This window comes from Leptodactylus fuscus, chromosome 5, assembly GCF_031893055.1.
Source record: "Leptodactylus fuscus isolate aLepFus1 chromosome 5, aLepFus1.hap2, whole genome shotgun sequence".
Classification (NCBI taxonomy): Eukaryota; Metazoa; Chordata; class Amphibia; order Anura; family Leptodactylidae; genus Leptodactylus; species Leptodactylus fuscus.
In genome coordinates, this window is record NC_134269.1 from 187,563,692 (window position 1) to 187,583,669 (window position 19,978).

The following is a 19,978-nucleotide window of genomic DNA, read 5'->3' on the forward strand; positions in this document are numbered from 1 at the left end:
GCGCCCTACTTTGGTACACAATAGAGCAATAGTAACCTTACAGTGTAATATTACTGCCATATACCACATGATACACATGATTTTCGCTACTATATAATGCAGTGACGGAAACACACAGATAAACATAAAAGGACGTTCAGCCAAAACATTGTGAGATCTTCATTCAGGTCACATTTCTATCTCTGCAATATCTGTGATCTCTTTCATCAGTTCACAGAATGACGGACGGTGCTCTGGGTTCTGGTAAGAAATGAAGGGACAAAGTTGTTAGGCTCTGTTCAGATTTGTGGTCGATGCAAAAAAAAAAAATGTAAATCAAGTTATGAAAAAATATTAAATCAATAAAATAATAATCATTTAAAAATATATATCCCTAGTCATGTTTCAAGGCTCTTTTATGGGCCAGACATTGACTTTGAAGGTAATTACCTGTAGGTGGCACTAGAGATGTTTTTCTTCCAGCTTATTTGCAGACTATTTTCACATGGAGCACAGCTAGTAGATTCCATATGGCAGCCATGTCTCCTCAATGAGAATCGGTACTTCTAAAGTCATAGTCTAAGCCAGGAGTGGCCAAATTTTTCCTATATGGGATTTTTTGTGTTGAACCTAATATCAGGATCTACTGGGGTCCTTCTAAACCCCATCATGGACAGTTCACACATCATTGAAACATAGGATTGATGCTTCTCTCCTTCCTCCTTTCCTCTTTTTGTGACTGTTTTTCAATAACGCTTTAGGCCTGTTATTCCCATCTGTCTCTCCTTCTTTATTCCCCATTCTGTTATGTTGAACAGTGCAAGGTGCCATATACAGAATAGGATCGCTGCCTTTACTGCATGTTGTGCTTTGGTGCTGCTTAGTATACGTGAGATATTTACTGTACCTGGTGGTTCTGTGCTGGTTCCAACCAGGGATCAGAACCAACACCCGGCCTAGTGTCGCTCTGCCTCCTCCCTCCTCTCCCGGATGGGCTTTACTATATTCTGCCAGGTGAATACAGCAGAGGAGGCAGAGAGAGCCTTGCTCAGATCACGTAACCCAGGGCCGGAACCAGCCCACAATCCCCAGGTACAGAGCTGGAGGAAATAAATAAAATAAGACAACCCCTTTAATGGTTACTGTAATTGTAAATAAAGCCATTCTATCATCCCTGCTGATGTCTAACCATGGATCACAATCCATTTGGCCATCACTGGTCTACAATATGGTTTCTAATGTGAGTTTGACCTTTGTGCAGAAGCAATGGGACAGTGACTGATCATTTCTGTAATAGCGCTATGGAATATGATGGCGCTATACAAGTGTGTATATCTACTTACCTCCTGCCAGCAGCTGTACATGAACTGGTACATCTTCTCTGATGCCAACTTGGGTTTGAAGAGCCTCAAGCCATTTGATATTTCTTCCACAGCGTCCGAATTAGCAAGGTGTTCAAATGGAGTCTTCCCCTCACTGAACACCTCCCAAACCAGTACACCTGCCCAGCAAAGGATCATGTGATCATGAGATTACCAGCTATTTACTTTACCATGCACACATTATGTGCTAGACTTATTAAAACTAATGCGTGCCATAAGCCATACATAAGGCAAGGTCTGAACCTAAAGGGAGTCTGTCTAGTCCAAAATGCCTTCCAAACCAATAATTGTGTCCTGTAGGATCAGAAACATACCTTTGCTGACAAAACTGATGAATCCATGTAATAATTTTTTATTGATATGCAAATCAGCCTGCAATTGCATTGAGGGCGGGGCCTGTGATGATGGTAAAACAGCGTCACATGCTAGGACAGCCCATACGTGACAGGGCCTAATCTGTCAAATTTGCTTACAAACAACCACGCAGGTATGCTTCTGCTCCTATTAATGCCCCCTACATGGTACATACCGTAAGACCACACATCGGACTTGCTGCTGTAACGTCCATATCGGAAAACCTCTGGAGCCGACCATTTCACAGGATATTTTGTGCCCATTGAGCTTGTATACTGGTCATCAAGGACAAACCTGGTGATAGAAATATTGTTGTTGACTTTATTATTATATTTTAGTTTTTTTTGTGGGTATTTGCCTCTCTTGTCCTTGCACTCTGTATAGTAGAAAGTTGCAAGGTTTTTTTACGGGTCAAACATTGACATACAGGGCAGCCACTTATAGGCGGCAACGCAGCCCCATTCAATATTGAAAATCACATTTACTCATAGACCAGACAATGTTGTACATGACCAAAATCACATTGACCTTCCGTGCCCAACAGCTGCACTATTTTGCAGTAAAAACTCAGTCTTACCCTGAAAACTGCACGGCCATTGGGTGCCACAGGCGCAGCGTTTTGGCTGCATATGGGTTTAGACCTGTACTCTTAAAGTTCGGAACCCTAATTTAACCGTTTAATTTCACTGAGCACTGTCCAATACTTAACGGGGTTATCTGGGACTGATACTTTGGTCTTCTCCTCAGGCAGTAACATCACATTAGTTGGTCATATGGCCATGCTGAAGTCAGTCCCATTCAAACATGTAGAGCTGAGCTGCAATAGCAAGCATGTGCACTATACAATGTACGGTGCTGTGCTTGGTAAGCAGTGAGGTATTCAATATCATAGCTCCAGACAATCCCTTTAATTTACAACTTTATTTCCTTTGATAAAATGAATGAATTTCATTACCTGGTCATTCCAAAATCTGACACTTTAACAACCAATGATTCTCCAACCAGACAGTTACGAGCAGCCTGAAAAGACAAGATAAGAGATTTCTGAGATTTAATGTATAGATAAAGACTATGCCTAAACTGGGTCATAGACAACTTACTGCTCATGATGTATATCATGTATCACTTGCGTATTAAGTTGTTATATGATACGTGACAATCACTAATAGCAGACTCTATGCCAAATCCAAATTGACTCACAAAAAGCTGATTTTGCTAATTTTTTTAGAAGTTGCTATTGGCTGCTGGACCTGCAATGACCACTAGAGGAGATATATTGTATTATATTCTGGACCTGTGACGTCCAGCTAATCAAGTAATACATAGATAGATAAATTCTACCAGAAAGACAGACACTGATTTTTTTTTTTGCAGCTCTTTGCTCTGGCACGTAAGGTGTCATGTCACAGATTGTAAAGTTGCTAACAACTATGTTGCTTTTTGTGAATACAATTTCCTCTTAGTTTTAGTTTGTAATGCAGAAGTTGACATAAGGACAGATCGTAAGACCTCGAAGTGACGATTTCAATTGAACATCTTTGAATTCAATCCACTCCTGGCTTTGGCTCAAAAAAAGCAAAATCTGCAACAAAAAAGCTGCGTTTCTGCAACGTGGGGCCTTAACCTAAAAGCTGTGTTTTGGCTGCCTCTTCCCCTGAAAAAATGCATCGAAAGGGTGCATTCACACGGAGTAAACGCGCCACGCAATGTGGCGCGTTTACGGCGCGTGTACGCCGCGTTTTTTTACGGTGCGCGATTACGCGGCGTTAACGCTGCATAATCACGCACCGTAAAAAAACGCGGCGTAAACGCGTCACGTTGCGCGGCGCGTTTACTCCGTGTGAATGCACCCAAAAGGTCATAGGTAACCCATAATGGTACCAATAAAAACTACAGTTCATAGCACAAAAAAAAGCCCTTAAACAACTCTGTAGACAGGAATAGCAAAAAGTTATGACTGTCAGAATATGATGTTGCAGCAGAATTGACAGAATTTTGTTTATTTCATCCCACAAAGAATTTTTCAACTTTTTGTAATATATTATATAAAAAAAATTAAATGAAATTGAGAAAATTAAAATTGGCTCGGTCCTGAAAAGATTCATGTCACTTAGGTAGCTGAGACATGCTACATACCAGGTCTCTATGAATGAAGTTTGAGGTCTCCAGATACTCCATCCCTTCACAGACATCCTGACACATACCCAGAGCCGTGCTCCGTGTCAGAGTGCCCCGATTCCTGCGCAGGAATTCATTCAGGCTGCCATGTTCCATAAACTCGAATACAAGGAAGATGGGCACTTGCTGGGTACAAACGCCCAGTAGCTGCACTAGTTTAGGATGAGAAATCTTCCTATAGAAAACATAAGACAGAAGAAATAAGGTAGCAGGGAGTCTTCACTCTTAAAAACACACGGATAGACCTGTTTTACCAGAGGCTGCTGCTCTGTATCTCTCCCATGCTTTACACTGCAGCTCTGCCTGTTTGGCTGCCACTTTGGCTGCTGTGTACAAGTTAACAGAAAGTCGCTTAAGGGAGATCAGATTTTTAGGTATCTAATTTACATAAATGGCTGCAAAACGTAAGTAATGAAATATGAATAGATGTGGGTGCTCTACAATATCATAGCATGGTATATAGCGTATACCTCCCTCCATACATGCTCCTTACATTAACACCTGCGCTTCCTCCACAAAGTCTTCCTCTGACATCATTCCTTCCCGAATCATCTTCACTGCCACTTTCCTTGTGCCCTGCCAACATGCTAGTTTGACCAGACCAAACTGGCCGCTGCCAATCTCTTGAACAAAAGTCAAGTCTGTGGGGTCAAGTTCCCATTTTCCTGAGGAGAAAACAAAATACATGATTAGTATTTTGGATATTTCAAGCAGAGGGATAAAATAGAAAACTGTACCTATAAATGACCTATGAGAAACATAGAGGATGACCATGGATGTGTCCAGATGGCCGAGAACCATCAAATTATGAGCATTGAGGCCTCTAAATCTGGATACTTGTCACCTACTTCTTACCAGTAAATTTTACATCTCTACTGCCTTTGTACAGGTATATAATATACCTGTATGTTACACTTACCATTAAAATTAAGTACTACACCACCCTACTGTACCAGTAGTATTCCTCTAGCTTCTTTTTATGAATGCAACACAATGGTTTGACATCCAGTTCCATGTCATTTTATTGGGTGACTTACTTAAAACAGTAGGGGCTAAATACTAGACTCGGTAATGAAGTTTGCTTAGGCACCACCGCTCTGTCCATATCATCTCCTGTGACTGTTAGTATTAGGCACCACCACTTCCTCATGTCACTTCCTGTAACTGCTAAGATTAGGCACCACCACTTCCTGTGATTATGTCACTTCCTGTGACTTAGTACTTAGGTACCACCCCCTGTGATAATGCCATTTCCTGTGATTGTTCGTATTAGGCACCACCTCCTGGACCAGGCTGCAACAAGAAACGTCAAGGCGGAGGGTGTGGTAACTATGACAGGCTGGCGGGCACCTGGAATCAGTACCTATTGGATTTTGTTCCCTTGCAAATGACTGTATGAATGATCAGTGTGCTATCCAGGTCATATTCCTGTCCGATTTTGCGGACCTGCTTCTGCGGCTCCTATTTATGGAATGGAAGGGGACGCAGAAGCATGGCTGGTGCGGAGGCAACACAAAGATGTCATACCTGTGTATTGTGCACCGCCCGTGCCATTCAATCACAGTAGCTGGTTAGTGCACAGTTGTGTGCAACCGGCTTTACGTCAAGAATCCGTGTCTCCATGTCCTTAGGATAAGTCATCAATTAAAGATTTGTGGGGATCTCTGATCTTCAGTTGGTGACTCAGCCTAAGGATAGGTGATCAATTGATAAGCCTGCAAAACCCCTTTAATGTCCTCCTAACTAGAGATGAGCGAACACTGTTCGGATCAGCCGTTCCGAACAGCACGCTCCCATAGAAATGAATGGAAGCACCTGGGAGCGTGCTGTTCGGAACGGTTGATCCGAACAGTGTTCGCCCATCTCTACTCCTAACATATAAACTCAATGCACGTCAAAAAGTATTGGCCTTACCATAGCTTAGTCCTGCTGTTATGGGGGTTGTCGTCTTCCAGCTACACACTGGGTACCGCAACCTTGTGACAAGACCTAAAAGAATAACATAGCTAATCACAATCTTTAGGATACATGAAGGATCTATATTATAGCCTTTTACAGCCATATGTTTAGCCATCCTTGCCATATGATACTCACCACCACCATTGTGTTGGTGATAATTAATGAGTTGGGGGATGTTGGAGAACACAATCTTCTCAGCCAAGTAATAGCGCGGAGGGGAATCACTTGTTTCCCGGATGTGGTAATGTTTCACTGTGCGACTGCCGTCTCTGTATAAAAAAATCACATGTCACTTGTATACATTAAACTGAGCTGCAATACCAGATACAGCCTACAAAAAGAAGTGTCACTGTTTCTAGAAAAAGTAGACTTTTTTTTAATGTCAGAAAACCACTTTAAACTAAGGGACTCAGCACTACCTTTAAAGGGAGTCTCTCACCTCCACCAAGTATATTCAACTGTTACCACCAAGTTACATAGCACAATATACTGATAAACATCATACCTCTGTTATGTATGTCACTTTTGTAGATAAACAACTTTAAAGTTGGAAATGAGGCTGTTGGTGCACTGGGGGCGGGCTTTCAGACCAGAAAGCACTGCTCTTGCTGGTCAAGTAGGATGGTTGATACCATAGCACTGGAAGGATTAGCTTTCAATGCATTGGGAGGCACTGGCAGGAGATAGTAGGGCTATGAGTGGCAAGGGCAGTATTTCAGGGTGCTAAAGGCCTACCCTCATTTGAATAAGACTTCAAAGTTGTTTGTCTTCAGATCTACAATTATCTACATTAGCGACAACCACCAGTTATCTTCCTGATTCCGATACAGAACACATTGGTATTTGCCTTGGCTTGTATAGGGGTCAGAAGAGATAGTAGTTCGCCGACTAATGTGTCTAATGCGTATGACCAATCCTAGGGAGTCACTTTTGCAATAAATTAAAAGTTCTGTATAGTATTCTTGAGCAGTGACCCCTTGCTATCTGTGTCTGTCCTGGTGACTCTTGATACAGATGTTTTACAACGAATTTTGTGTTCCTCAAGACCAGAACTGAATTGATGCAATTTAATAATCTACCTATAGTAGTAGTTTAATGGGCACCCACCAGTGGTTCACCAGCTGTTGCCAACCTTGTCGCTGTAGAAGCATGCTGGGCGTTGTAGTTTCACATCAGTTGGAGAACCACAGGTTACAGATAACTGCTGCTCGGTACATGTTCTTGGTCTATTTATCTATCTATCTGCTATCTTTTTATCTCCTAATGATCTATCTATCTATCTATCTATCTATCTATCTATCTAACTATCTCCTAATTATCTATCTATCTATCTATCTATCTATCTATCTATCTGTCTCCTATCTTTTTATCTCCTAATTATCTATCTATCTATCTATCTATCTATCTATCTATCTATCTCCTATCTATCTATCTGCTATCTTTTTATCTCCTAATTATCTATCTATCTATCTATCTATCTATCTATCTATCTCCTAATGATCTATCTATCTATCTATCTATCTATCTATCTCCTAATTATCTATCTATCTATCTATCTATCTATCTATCTATCTATCTCCTAATTATCTATCTATCTATCTATCTATCTATCTATCTATCTATCTCCTATCTATCTATCTATCTCCTATCTATCTATCTGCTATCTTTTTATCTCCTAATTATCTATCTTGCTCTACTGCTGTACAATCCCTTGTAACCCTTTCTCAGTTAGAAATAGCCCTGTATAAGCTTGGGCGAGCCATTACCCTAATAACTTGGTGAAGATGGATACGGTATACATCCCTGGCTGTCTTGAATCTCGAACCATAAATGCTCCTTCCTTGCCCTGTATAGAAATGAAAGACAAGGACACAATGAGAAGGCTTTCTGAATATTATTACAAATCACATGTATCTACAGTACAAGATGAGCACAACGTGTGACTGACTGTTCCTAAAATAAAAATGGAAATGCCATCTATTAAAATTCTTGCTAAAAATACTGCTGTAATATCCATCCGCACAGTCACATTAGCATCGATTCACTGAGTATACAGCTCAGCCATCTTCTGGGCCACAATGTGCCAAATACTCATACAAAAGAGAGACTGAAAACCAAATAATATCCACATTAACATATAAAATGAGAATCACAATGGAAGATAGATGATTTCAGTGATTTCTCTCATTGTTAGGCGACATAATACTTACATCTTTTAGGATAGGATTTCTGTTCCAAATACAAAATATATTTTGATCTGTTCTTTATAATATATAAGTCACCAGGGGCATAGCTATTGGGGGTGCAGAGGTTGCAGTTGCAACCAGGCCCTGGACCATAACGGGGGCCCCAAAGATCCATATGTCACATAAAATCTTCGACTATTGTAAATAGTACAAGGTAGATAGGGACCCCCTCACAGATTTAACACTGGGGCCAAGGGTGATGATTGACTTGATCCTGTCTCTAAAATCTCAGGAAATTGATCACAATCAAAAATCACTTTACCTTATATTGTAGGTAGATATAAGTGTGTTACCCGTGAGGTATCAAATTATTACGAATTACATTGGGCCTAGTCAAGCTGGGTGACAAGTATGTGTCTTATGACAACTCTTACTCTTTTTTTTTGAACAGGGGGTACTTGGCTTAGAAACCTCATTGTATACTGAGTGATGGCAACAAGCTCCTTACATGTAGGGAATAGTGACCTTGTGGATGGCAGCGGTGCCCTTAAGGTCACCAATATGAATACACACCTTATCAATGAGAAGCTTCTCAGCCTGGTTCCTGCTAATGTTCCTGTTGTACCACCTAAAAAAATAAATCCAATATACTCATGTTAACCTTCCAAATATATGCTAGTTAGAAGTAGGAGAAATATAGAAGGGATTTGTATTATTTTCTACAATACAGATACAAAGGTCTGCTTAGGAGATGTAAACACAAAATGCTAAGTTTTTAAATTTTGTAATTTTACTTTAGGGTTATGACATAATCTGTGAAAGGGAAGCAGCGCTCAGGAAGAAGCACTGCCACTTCAAACAGCTGATCTGTGGGGTCCACAATCTTCAGTTGATCACCTATCACTGCAGTTTCTATTCAAATGAATGGGAGATGTTCTGCAGTAACCTGTTCTGGCCACTACACAGAGAACAGCGCTGTCTGCTTCCTGCTCCATTCTCTGTGTATTAGCTCCTGAGAAGAGTTGATCAAAAAGGATGGGGGTGTCAGTGTCCCACTACTCTGATTTTTTTTGGGATAATTCATGAATAATTTAAGCTTGAAAAACCCTTTAACAAAAGCCTAGAAAAAACCCTGTAAGAGGCTTTAAAAAGATGTTTGTGAAGGTGGACTTAGCCTTTAACTGGAGGCTACGGATAAGAAACCCTATGGAGTTATAAATACAGGAATTATTTTACAGGTATGTTCCTCATTTATGAACAAAAAGTTTCAGTTATGTACAAAAAGTTTATAGGAACCGAAAAGAGTAAAAATGAAACACTTCTTTGTTTCTTAAGCTGTCCATACACAATAGAGATGACCATTAGATGTCACATTAGATGTCATCCCATCCCCCATATACACATGAATGCTCAGATTGACCATGTCATATGCCGATCCTTATGTCTCCAGGCTTCATATACAATTATGGATTCTATGCAGAATCTTCCAAGGTGTACTTACTCATAGGTTAGTAGGCTGTCCTCACTCTGCATCGCCAGATAACTGCTTGGGGCATACCCAACATGTCTAAAACAATGAATATTAGGAAATGTTATTCAAGTGTGGGATTTATTCAATTTTAAGTGCAAAATCACACAAAAAAATTCACTCCTAATATGTGGATTCAAGTTAAAATGACCCTTCACCTCTCCTGACATGACAGTGTTAGTAAATGCTTGCACCTCCTGTGAAGTAAAAATTCTAGAGTATATTTTCCTATACGTATGCAGTTTGCAGTACCTCAGTTATTCCTCCTGGCAATAAATACATAAATTAACAACTGGGTTACTATTCACCTTGTCAAAGGCTTTTACTCAGTCCGGCAATCTCAGCACCTATTGGACAGCGTTAGAATACGTAGCGATACCTTCCCAACTGGCAACACCCATTTATTTATACATCTCCAGGAGGAGTAACAGAGAAACAGAACAGTGTCCTAATTTAATGTGTTCCAGAATTATTTTAAATGAGGAAAGTATTTTAGAAAATAGACATTTCCTCTTTAAAGGGAGTCTGTCACCAACACCCAGCATGTCACCCGCAGATAGATAGGGTAGGGTCACCTGAAATAAAGAGTGTTTCCCTTTGTGAATCGCTGACATATTGCTATTTTTGTCAATACACAAATGAGCTCCTTAAAGCAATGAGGGTGTTGTCATTGCTCCAAAGAGGTAATAGGTAAAGCACTCATTGCTCCAAATAGGTAATAGGTAATGTCCTCATTGCTCCAAAGAGCTCACTTGCATATTGAGCAATATCTCAGTAATGGAGGCAGCAATTCACTTGTGTAATAATGTAGGGGTTGTATTTTCTGATCACCTACCCATTTTTATCCTGTACTTTCCACCAATGCTGTTCTGAGGTGTCCAGTGGTAGATATTCTTCGCCATTGCGGAGTGCTATCTCTTTGGAGCCTACCGTTGTATAATCGTATAAGGCCACCGCCCAGCTTCTCTGGAAGAAACGGGAAGTAGAAGAGAAGATGAAGGCCTGATCCTGCACTATAACACCAAACCTGCAGGTAAACTATTAAAGTAAACATTACATTCGTCCTCATTGTCAGGGTGCATTCACACTGAGTAAACGCTAGCTTATTTTGTAGAGTAAAATTACACTTGTAAATTTTGCTATCCCATTGACTTCAATGATATTTTTTTACAAGTGTAAAAATACGCCAGTAAAAAATACGCCAGTAAAAAATACGCCTGTAAAAATACGCCTGTAAAATATCATTGAAGTCAATGGGATAGCAAAATTTACAAGTGTAATTTTACTCTACAAAATAAGCTAGCGTTTACTCAGTGTGAATGCACCCTCAATCTGTAAAATTTACTGCAGGAATATGCAGCAAACAGTCTTGTAGAAATCTTGCAGAGAATGCAGGATGTCGGAGGGGCCACATGGTGGCTCAGTGGTTAGCACTGCAGCCTCATAACGCTGGAGTCCTTGGTTCGAATCCTGCCAAGGGCAAAAAAGTTTGTATGTTCTCCCTGTGTTTGCGTGGATTTCCATCCCATACTCCAAAAAGACACACTGATAGGGAGGAAAAATGTACATTGTGAACTCAATGTGGGACTCACAATCTACATTAAAAAAAAGGAAAAAAAAGAGAATGCAGGATCTTGGGTGGGGTTTTCTGGAACCAAATCAAATTTTTCACACTGATGACCTATCTACAGGTTAGTAAATGATCTGTCAGGATGCATTCACACGGAGTAACGTGCCGCGTGACCTGGCATGTATACGGCGTGTGAGACTTTGCGCGCCGTAAAAGCTCCCATTGATTTCAATGGGAGCCTGGATCGTATACGCCGCGCTATTTTGCGGCCGTGATTTTGCAATGGGAGCTTTTACGGCGCGCAAAGTCTCACACGCCGTATACGTGCTAGGTCACGCGGCACGTTACTCCGTGTGAATGGACCCTCAGTGTTCAACACAACAAATGGTCACGTCTGAAACACGTGGGAGGCTGCCACCACCCCTGTGTCATGTGGCCATTGGGGACTTCTGTGGGTCTCTGTGGATATTGTATGCTTTGATAATAATGTAGATATGTTTTACTGCACTGGAGACTAATCCTTTGTTACCTGGTTTATTACCACCATCTACAGTGGGACAAGTATTTCATTGACTGGTTCCAAAAATCTGAATCCTCCATGCAAAACCTAAGCTTTATCTGATGGTCATTTACATAGAGTGACTCTTACAACATGACACGCGCCATGAGATTTGCAAACTTACCCTGTTGTCAACTGGAGTAGGCGGCAGCGGTTTCCCTATAAGACAGAACAAAGGCATATCACGTCTATTGATGCGTCTCCTATGACAAACAAGATCTGTGCAGAAGAATGTCAAGTGAAGCTGAATTCACACTGTAAACCCCTGGTGCAACAGATGTATATAAGTCTCTATTCACCCAATGGAGGTCAAATGATTAGTTTATGAAATACAGTCCTATGAAAAAGTTTGGGCACCCCTATTAATCTTAATCATTTTTAGTTCTAAATATTTTGGTGTTTGCAACAGCCATTTCAGTTTGATATATCTAATAACTGATGGACACAGTAATATTTCAGGACTGAAATGAGGTTTATTGTACTAACAGAAAATGTGCAATATGCATTAAACCAAAATTTGACCGGTGCAAAAGTATGGGCACCTCAACAGAAAAGTGACATTAATATTTAGTAGATCCTCCTTTTGCAAAGATAACAGCCTCTAGTCGCTTCCTGTAGCTTTTAATCAGTTCCTGGATCTTGGATGAAGGTATTTTGGACCATTCCTACCATTCCTCTTTACAAAACAATTCAAGTTCAGTTAAGTTTGATGGTCGCCGAGTATGGACAGCCCGCTTCCAATCATCCCACAGATGTTCAATGATATTCAGGTCTGGGGACTGGGATGGCCATTTCAGAACATTGTAATTGTTCCTCTGTATGAATGCCTGAGTCGATTTGGAGCGGTGTTTTGGATCATTGTCTTGCTGAAATATCCATCCCCGGCGTAACTTCAACTTACCACAGAATACTCTTACATCTTTTTTAGAATGTAATGAATAAAATTTCATTTTTTATAGTTCTTTTCTATGCTGGATGATGTTTTATCCTTTCACCAATATCTGAGTGGTTGTTCAGGGCAACAAAGCGTCTACAGAAATCCACAAAGTAACTAACAAACTCCTACCTGTATCGGTGAGCTGGGTTGTAGCACACTTTTGAGTATGGTACATGCACTAGAGTAGCATAACCATCAAGTACCAATGCCCAATATGGACCAAAGCTCTATGTTATGGCCACCTGATAAAAAACAAGCTCTGCCAATGTACAAGAAGCAATCAAAAATTGTGCTCAGCTCTACTGTATATCTTAGCTCACCATATGACAAGATCAGATGGGCATCCTTGTAGATAGATGGTATCAACACATGGAAATGGATCAATCATTCTAAATCTCCCAGCAGGTGAGTAGTGAGTAAATCCCCCTGACTCATATACTGTAACATCCATCCTGACAAGGGCAGTTCCCAGTTCAACTCTAATGTGACTAGCTAACCTCATTACTCTCGATGTATTTCATCCCTTAGTTAATAAGATGCAAGTTTTTCACTATACTGTGACCCAACACATTTAATAAGGTGAATGCGCCTCAAAAGTGGTAAAAAATGCGCCTCAATTTGGCGCATTTTTGACACACTGCAGCACATCTGAGCTTCTGCATCTAGCTTGCCATATTTTTACACAGTGGGTGGAGCAGGGAAAGAATCTAGGTGGGCCTGGGCAGGGACGCCTCAGTCCATCCGATTTATATACTGACCAGGAGCACCTACAAGCACTAGAATGTAGACCAGATCCTCTTAGGAGTCGTGTGGGGCAGGAAATCAATTAAGATGGGGTAAGAATCGCCAGGTTTAATTAATTCCCCCTTTGAGTTTACATTTGTATTGCAGTCACTGCAGATTGATTTACACCTTCAAAATTATACAAGACTTCTCCCGAGCTGCACCACTTCTCTGGAATGCTCTATCCCAGGCAATCAGATTAACTCTCAATTTCTACAGCTTCAAGCGCAAACTAAAGAAACATCTTTTCAGATAGGCCTATAACAATTCTTAATGTAAACCCTTCCGTCCCATAATTAGAATACCTAAAATGAACCCTCCTCTGTCCCCGCTCCCACATTTTCCCACATGATTTGATTCCATCTCAGGATAACTTTATATGTCCAGACACCAACCGCATGTTAAAGGACACGACTGGTGACGGCTCATACAGTTTTATGTTTGTGTAATGACAGTAACCTCTATTACAAAATTGTCTGAACATTGTATAAGCAATGCCGCCCCTGCTACCTCTTGTGTCACCCCCTCTACCTCATAGATTGTAAGCTCTTGCGAGCAGGGCCCTCAGTCCCATTGTGTGAAGTGACTATTTCTTTGTAATGCATCTTTTTGTCTGTACTTGAACCCTACAAATTGTACAGCGCTGCGGAATATGTTGGCGCTATAATTTCCTTTAAGAGCAACAGAGGATGACCACAAAGACTGTCTCTCTGTGATATATTCAGTATAGACAAATCAATGGGCAGCATCTAAAGTTTCATTTCCTTGGATGTGGTGTCACTCTAAGGGAATTGAATACTTATTCACTTGCTGCCAGGATACTTGCATATTTTTTTTGTGGCCATATTGTCATATGGAAGTACACCCACCAATAGTAATGTAATATCAGTTATATAGTGGCCCTTTGTGGTGATGCTATGGGGAGTCTCTAGTATATGGTGCTGCATCTTGTGATCTGTTTGCTGATCCAGTGCTGGACTGGCTCACCAGAGTTCTAGAAGATCATCTGTTGGGCCCAGGGTATAACGCAGCAATGGTCCAACAGTAGATATAGTTTGATGGTATTATGGTCTACTTTCTTCGGGTTATTGGAGGCTGGCCCTTAGGATTTTAGCTGTAAACATGTACTGAATATTTTGGGGTTGTTAACTATGTCAACACAAAAATAATAAAAGCTATGAATGTTGGAAGGAGGGGAAGGAAAATATGAATAAAGCCGCTGCGCATCAACAAAGTACCCTGCGTCCTTATGGGGCAAAATACAGATACAGACAAAAATGCTTTTATTAAAAAATTCTGCTTCGGCAGGAAATCCAGTTTAGAGATTTTATTTCTAATCTGTAAAATAATCTTTACCAGCAATATGTATCTAGATTTCATACCAATTCTCTGTAATAGACGGTTTACACGCAGAGGACCTGAGATGTTAAGATGTGGCACAAGATATGTTTTTTAGCAACTTGATATATTGATACAAGTAAAGTTCGTGCTACAAACAAGACCATGGTAAGGGATGGCAGGAAGAAATTCTGTGAAGGAATATGAAAGACATTGAGCCTCACTTATCATATCTGTCTAACAGAAAGTATTACCGTAACTTGTTGCCCATAGCAAGCAGGCAGTGATAACAATGCAATGTTTTGGTCTCCATAGTAGTCCTAATATACAAAGCACTCCTGCCACTCCCTTAATAGAGTCAAATCAACCATAGACCTCCACTATAGGTGTCTATAGGGGCTATAAAGCTGTAATATGGTCACCTGGTCATTCAGGGTAGATAATAACATATAGGTTTAAAACTAAATTTGAAGAGGACCTGTCACCATGTGTGAAAAGCCCAATGGCATACCTCATCTAATCGGTGCTGCCACCCTGAGCATTTTGGTGTTTTCTGTATCGAAATCTGTTCAACCATTCCAAAGATATAAGACCTTTCAGTGCTGATATAAATTAGGATCTATTAGCCAAGTGGGCGGTAACACTGAGTTTTCCCTGGGGACGGAGTCTCTGTGTGATGAATGCCATGCAGTGTTACCGCCCACTTGACAAATATACCTGAAATTGCATCGAAACCAAAAGGGCTTATATCCTTGGAATTCTTTGGATTCTGATAAACAAAACACAGAAATGTCAGGGTGACAGCGCCGATCAGATGATGGGGATTATAGGGATTGTTGGTCCTCTTTAATACAGAATGTAACCCTGAGAATAAAAATGTAGGCATAGTCCAGTAGAACATTATTTTATATGTGATGGTTTGGGTATATTGACAATGTTTCACCGGAAGCCTATAGAATGGGAAGGTATGGTGTTGTCTAGAGAAGTGTCCTGATAATTTCATACCAAAACTTTTAGGCACGGCTCCCCAGGCCCTTGGCTCAGCCCTTGGCTGTCCTCCTCAGACTCTGAGATATCTCAGTGATTATTTCCCTTTCTTCAGGAGTCCTCCGAGCTAATAAGGTTATATTGCTATATGCTATGTGGCGTGGAACCTGCTCTTTTCCTCCCAGCCACAATATATACATACATATACACATACACAGGTATAGATATATCTAGATAGATAGATTTCTGCCCAGAAATGATATATGATATATATTAGTATTAGAAACATGCAGTACTACTTACAGACAAAGTTTGGGTCGTACACAGTACATCCAACTGCCAGCTTTTCTGTCTGGTGGCAGCATCTCCATCGTCCTTCCACCCAGAAGTTCGGATGATATTTGGGCACCAGACAACGATTGTTCTTTGTTACTGGGTGGAGAGTTACAAATATTAGCTATCGGTAGCCACTCATAACATATACTACTACTACTACCACTCATAACATATACTACTACTACTATCACTTGTAACATATACTACTACTACTACCACTCATAACATATACGACTACTACTACCACTCATAACATATACTACTACTACTAACACTCATAACATATACTACTACTACTACCACTCATATCATACTACTACTACTACCACTTGTAACATATACTGCTACTACTACCACTTGTAACATATACTACAACTACTACCACTCATAACATATACTACTACTACTACCACTTGTAACATATACTACTACTACTACCACTCATAACATATACTACTACTACTACTACCACTCATAACATATACTACTACTACCACTTGTAACATATATTACTACTACTACCACTCATAACATATACTGCTACTGCTACCACTTGTAACATATACTACTGCTACTACTACCACTCATAACATATACTACTACTACTACCACTCATAACATATACTACTACTACTACCACTCATAACATATACTACTACTACTAACACTCATAACATATACTACTACTACTACCACTCATATCATACTACTACTACTACCACTTGTAACATATACTGCTACTACTACCACTTGTAACATATACTACAACTACTACCACTCATAACATATACTACTACTACTACCACTTGTAACATATACTACTACTACTACCACTCATAACATATACTACTACTACTACTACCACTCATAACATATACTACTACTACCACTTGTAACATATACTACTACTACTACCACTCATAACATATACTACTACTACTACTACCACTCATAACATATACTACTACTACCACTTGTAACATATACTACAACTACTACCACTCATAACATATACTACTACTACTACCACTTGTAACATATACTACTACTACTACCACTCATAACATATACTACTACTACTACTACCACTCATAACATATACTACTACTACCACTTGTAACATATATTACTACTACTACCACTCATAACATATACTGCTACTGCTACCACTTGTAACATATACTACTACTACTACCACTCATAACATATACTGCTACCACTTGTAACATATACTACTACTACTACCACTCATAACATATAATACTACTACTACCACTTGTAACACATACTACTATCACTACTTGGATATCTCATGTAAGGCTGAAGCCCCACGCGTCGGAAATGCAGCATTTTTTGTTGCAGATTGTATTGTGTTTATTTTTTAGCTAAAGTCAGGAGTGGTTTGAAAAGAAATGTGAAATATAAAGGAAGCGCCTTTGAATTTGGCTAGAAAAAACTGTAGCAACATCTGCAACAAAAAACGCTACGTTACAAAAACACTACTGATGACCACAGTATGTGATCTGAACAGAAGGACCCCGTATAAATGATCTGTTTCAGAAGCCTCCAGGTACTGGAAGTTACAGCAGTGCAAGGGAAGCACATATAGCCCATAACTATTCAAGTAATAGGACTGTTGACGCCAAATCCTCTGCATAGCGGAATTGTAGCGCCGTTCCTATTACTAAATAGGAGCAGCCTACACACGCTCCCCAACCACAGCCAAAATAGCTAATCTGCACGGGGCCCAGGTGTTGGACCCCCACAGATCACAAACTACAATCTACAATGTGAATGCTTCTAAGGAAGTTTTAGCTTTGGGTGCAGCTTGGCTTTAACTCTGCAGAACATCCAATAAGTATGAAAGCATTGGTTTATATGTCACCTTTACTAACAGCCTTGCTTTGGTTTATGCTATATCCTGTAAGATGCTGTGAGCCATGATAAAGGAGCCCTGTCACAAAGCACAAACTGCTTAATGCAATACAATATTTCATTGTCGCTGTGCGGCTGTGCCACTACGTATATTTTTCTTTAAAAATCTGTCCACCCATTCTAAAAACACCTCAGGTTTTTGGATTAAATACTCAAGTTTATAAGGAAATTCAACCCTAGTAAAACTTTTCTATATATTTCACATTTTGAACATACCTTCTTTTAAAGTCGAAACCCATCGTTGTCGGCTCTCTTTGTCGGGGGCGAAGATGTACAGAAAATAATTATCATGGACGACCTGAGGAGAGGGAAAGTTAAGATAAAGTAGTATATTAAAACCCTTAATATTATCAATTTGATATAGCCAAGAAATCAAAGTGCACCTCCAAATATAAAACACATTTTCATAAATGAATATTACAGGTGAATATAGGAAACATTTTTCTTATAGAATAATACTTCCTTCTCCACTTATCAGGCTACTTTCCTCCTCAATAGTTTCAGTCAGACTCTTTAGAAGTCAATGAAAAGGGGAGGGGAGAGGAGAAAGAGAATATCTTAGTTACTAGGTGTATTAAGCTTATCCCCCTCCGCCTTCTCATCCCCTCTCCATAGACCTCTATGATAAAAGTAACTCAGCTGGATAAATGGAGAAGAAAGCATTATTCTTAAATAAGCTTTAAATAACTTATATTCACTTGAACTATTCAGTTATCAAAAATTGTATTACAATTGGAAGTACACTTTAACCTCTCACAGTCACAAAAAATGTCAAAAATCGGCAGAAAATGTAACTTTTTTTTATTACAGATTTAGAACTCATAACTTTTTATATTTTATTTCAATGTAGCTTTACAAGACCTTATATTTTGTGGGTATATAAGATTTTTTTAAATCAGTTTTTATTACTTTTTGTTTTTGAGAGGTCACATGATTAGAGATGAGCAAACAGCGTTAGATCGAGTACGTTCGATCGTATATCAGGCTGTTCCAGATGTTTGATTCGAGTTGAACACCAGGTGGCAAACTCACTAAATATTTGATTCCCCTCCCACCTTCCCTGGCGCTTTTTTTTGCACCAATAACTGCACAGGGGAGGTGGGACAGGAACTACGACAACGGAGGCATCGGAAAAAAAATTGGAAAATTTAATTGCCTGGCTAAATCAGGTGACCTCCAATTTATACAAATAGTGCATTTAATATCCGGTTCATATGAGACTGTGAACTATGTGACTGTGAGACAGGGATAGATGTACTGGCAGGGTTAGCTAGGGATTACCTTTATTTAGGTGGGAATGTCACTCACACAGCTCTTTGGGGCTCTATCTGGTCGGGATCCCTATCAGCTTGCGATATGCGCGAGCTGACTTTTTCCCATAGGAATGCATTGACTAGCGTTGATTGGCCGAATGCCAGAGTACAGCATTCGGCCAATCAATGCTGGTTCTGCCGGAGGCTCGTCTGTGAGGAGGCAGAGTCTAAGATTGGACCAGAATGTAAACTGCTGTGGACCAATCTTAGACTCCGCCTCCTCCGTCAGAACCAGCATTGATTGGCCGAATGCTGTACTCTGTATGGCATTCGGCCAATCAACGCTAGTCAATGCATTCCTATGCCGAGATGAAGCAGAGCTCAGTGTGCACTGAACCCTGCTGCACACTCAGCACTGCTGAGATGCAGCAGAGCTGAGTGTGCAGTGGGGTTCAGCACACACTCAGCTCTGCTACATCTCTGATGCAGCAGAGCTTAGTGTGCAGCAGGGTTAAGCGCATCTCTGATGCAGCAGAGCTGAGTGTGCAGCAGGGTTCAGTGCATCTCTGATGCAGCAGAGCTGAATGTGCAGCAGGGTTCAGCGCATCTCTGATGCAGCAGAGCTGAGTGTGCAGCAGGTTTCATCACACACTCAGCTCTGCTACATATCTGATGCAGCAGAGCTGAGTGTGCAGCACGGTTCAGTGAATCTCT

General features: G+C 40.3%; 1 protein-coding gene across 1 annotated transcript in view; it reads right to left on the reverse strand.

The window, feature by feature from the left end:
* Positions 1 to 168: 168 nt before the first annotated feature.
* The window catches only part of ITK (IL2 inducible T cell kinase), a 31,622-nt gene continuing 11,812 nt past the window's right edge, over positions 169 to 19,978 (reverse strand). Inside the window, exons 3-18 of the mRNA XM_075275892.1 lie at positions 18,228 to 18,309; positions 16,044 to 16,172; positions 11,820 to 11,854; positions 10,402 to 10,532; positions 9,540 to 9,605; positions 8,612 to 8,666; positions 7,628 to 7,698; positions 6,443 to 6,456; positions 5,988 to 6,119; positions 5,808 to 5,882; positions 4,387 to 4,558; positions 3,852 to 4,068; positions 2,671 to 2,735; positions 1,891 to 2,009; positions 1,323 to 1,480; positions 169 to 240 (exon numbers count right to left, since the gene is read on the reverse strand). Coding sequence (XP_075131993.1) covers positions 169 to 240; positions 1,323 to 1,480; positions 1,891 to 2,009; positions 2,671 to 2,735; positions 3,852 to 4,068; positions 4,387 to 4,558; positions 5,808 to 5,882; positions 5,988 to 6,119; positions 6,443 to 6,456; positions 7,628 to 7,698; positions 8,612 to 8,666; positions 9,540 to 9,605; positions 10,402 to 10,532; positions 11,820 to 11,854; positions 16,044 to 16,172; positions 18,228 to 18,309 — 1,593 coding nt within the window. The remainder of the gene's footprint in view (positions 241 to 1,322; positions 1,481 to 1,890; positions 2,010 to 2,670; positions 2,736 to 3,851; positions 4,069 to 4,386; positions 4,559 to 5,807; positions 5,883 to 5,987; positions 6,120 to 6,442; positions 6,457 to 7,627; positions 7,699 to 8,611; positions 8,667 to 9,539; positions 9,606 to 10,401; positions 10,533 to 11,819; positions 11,855 to 16,043; positions 16,173 to 18,227; positions 18,310 to 19,978) is intronic.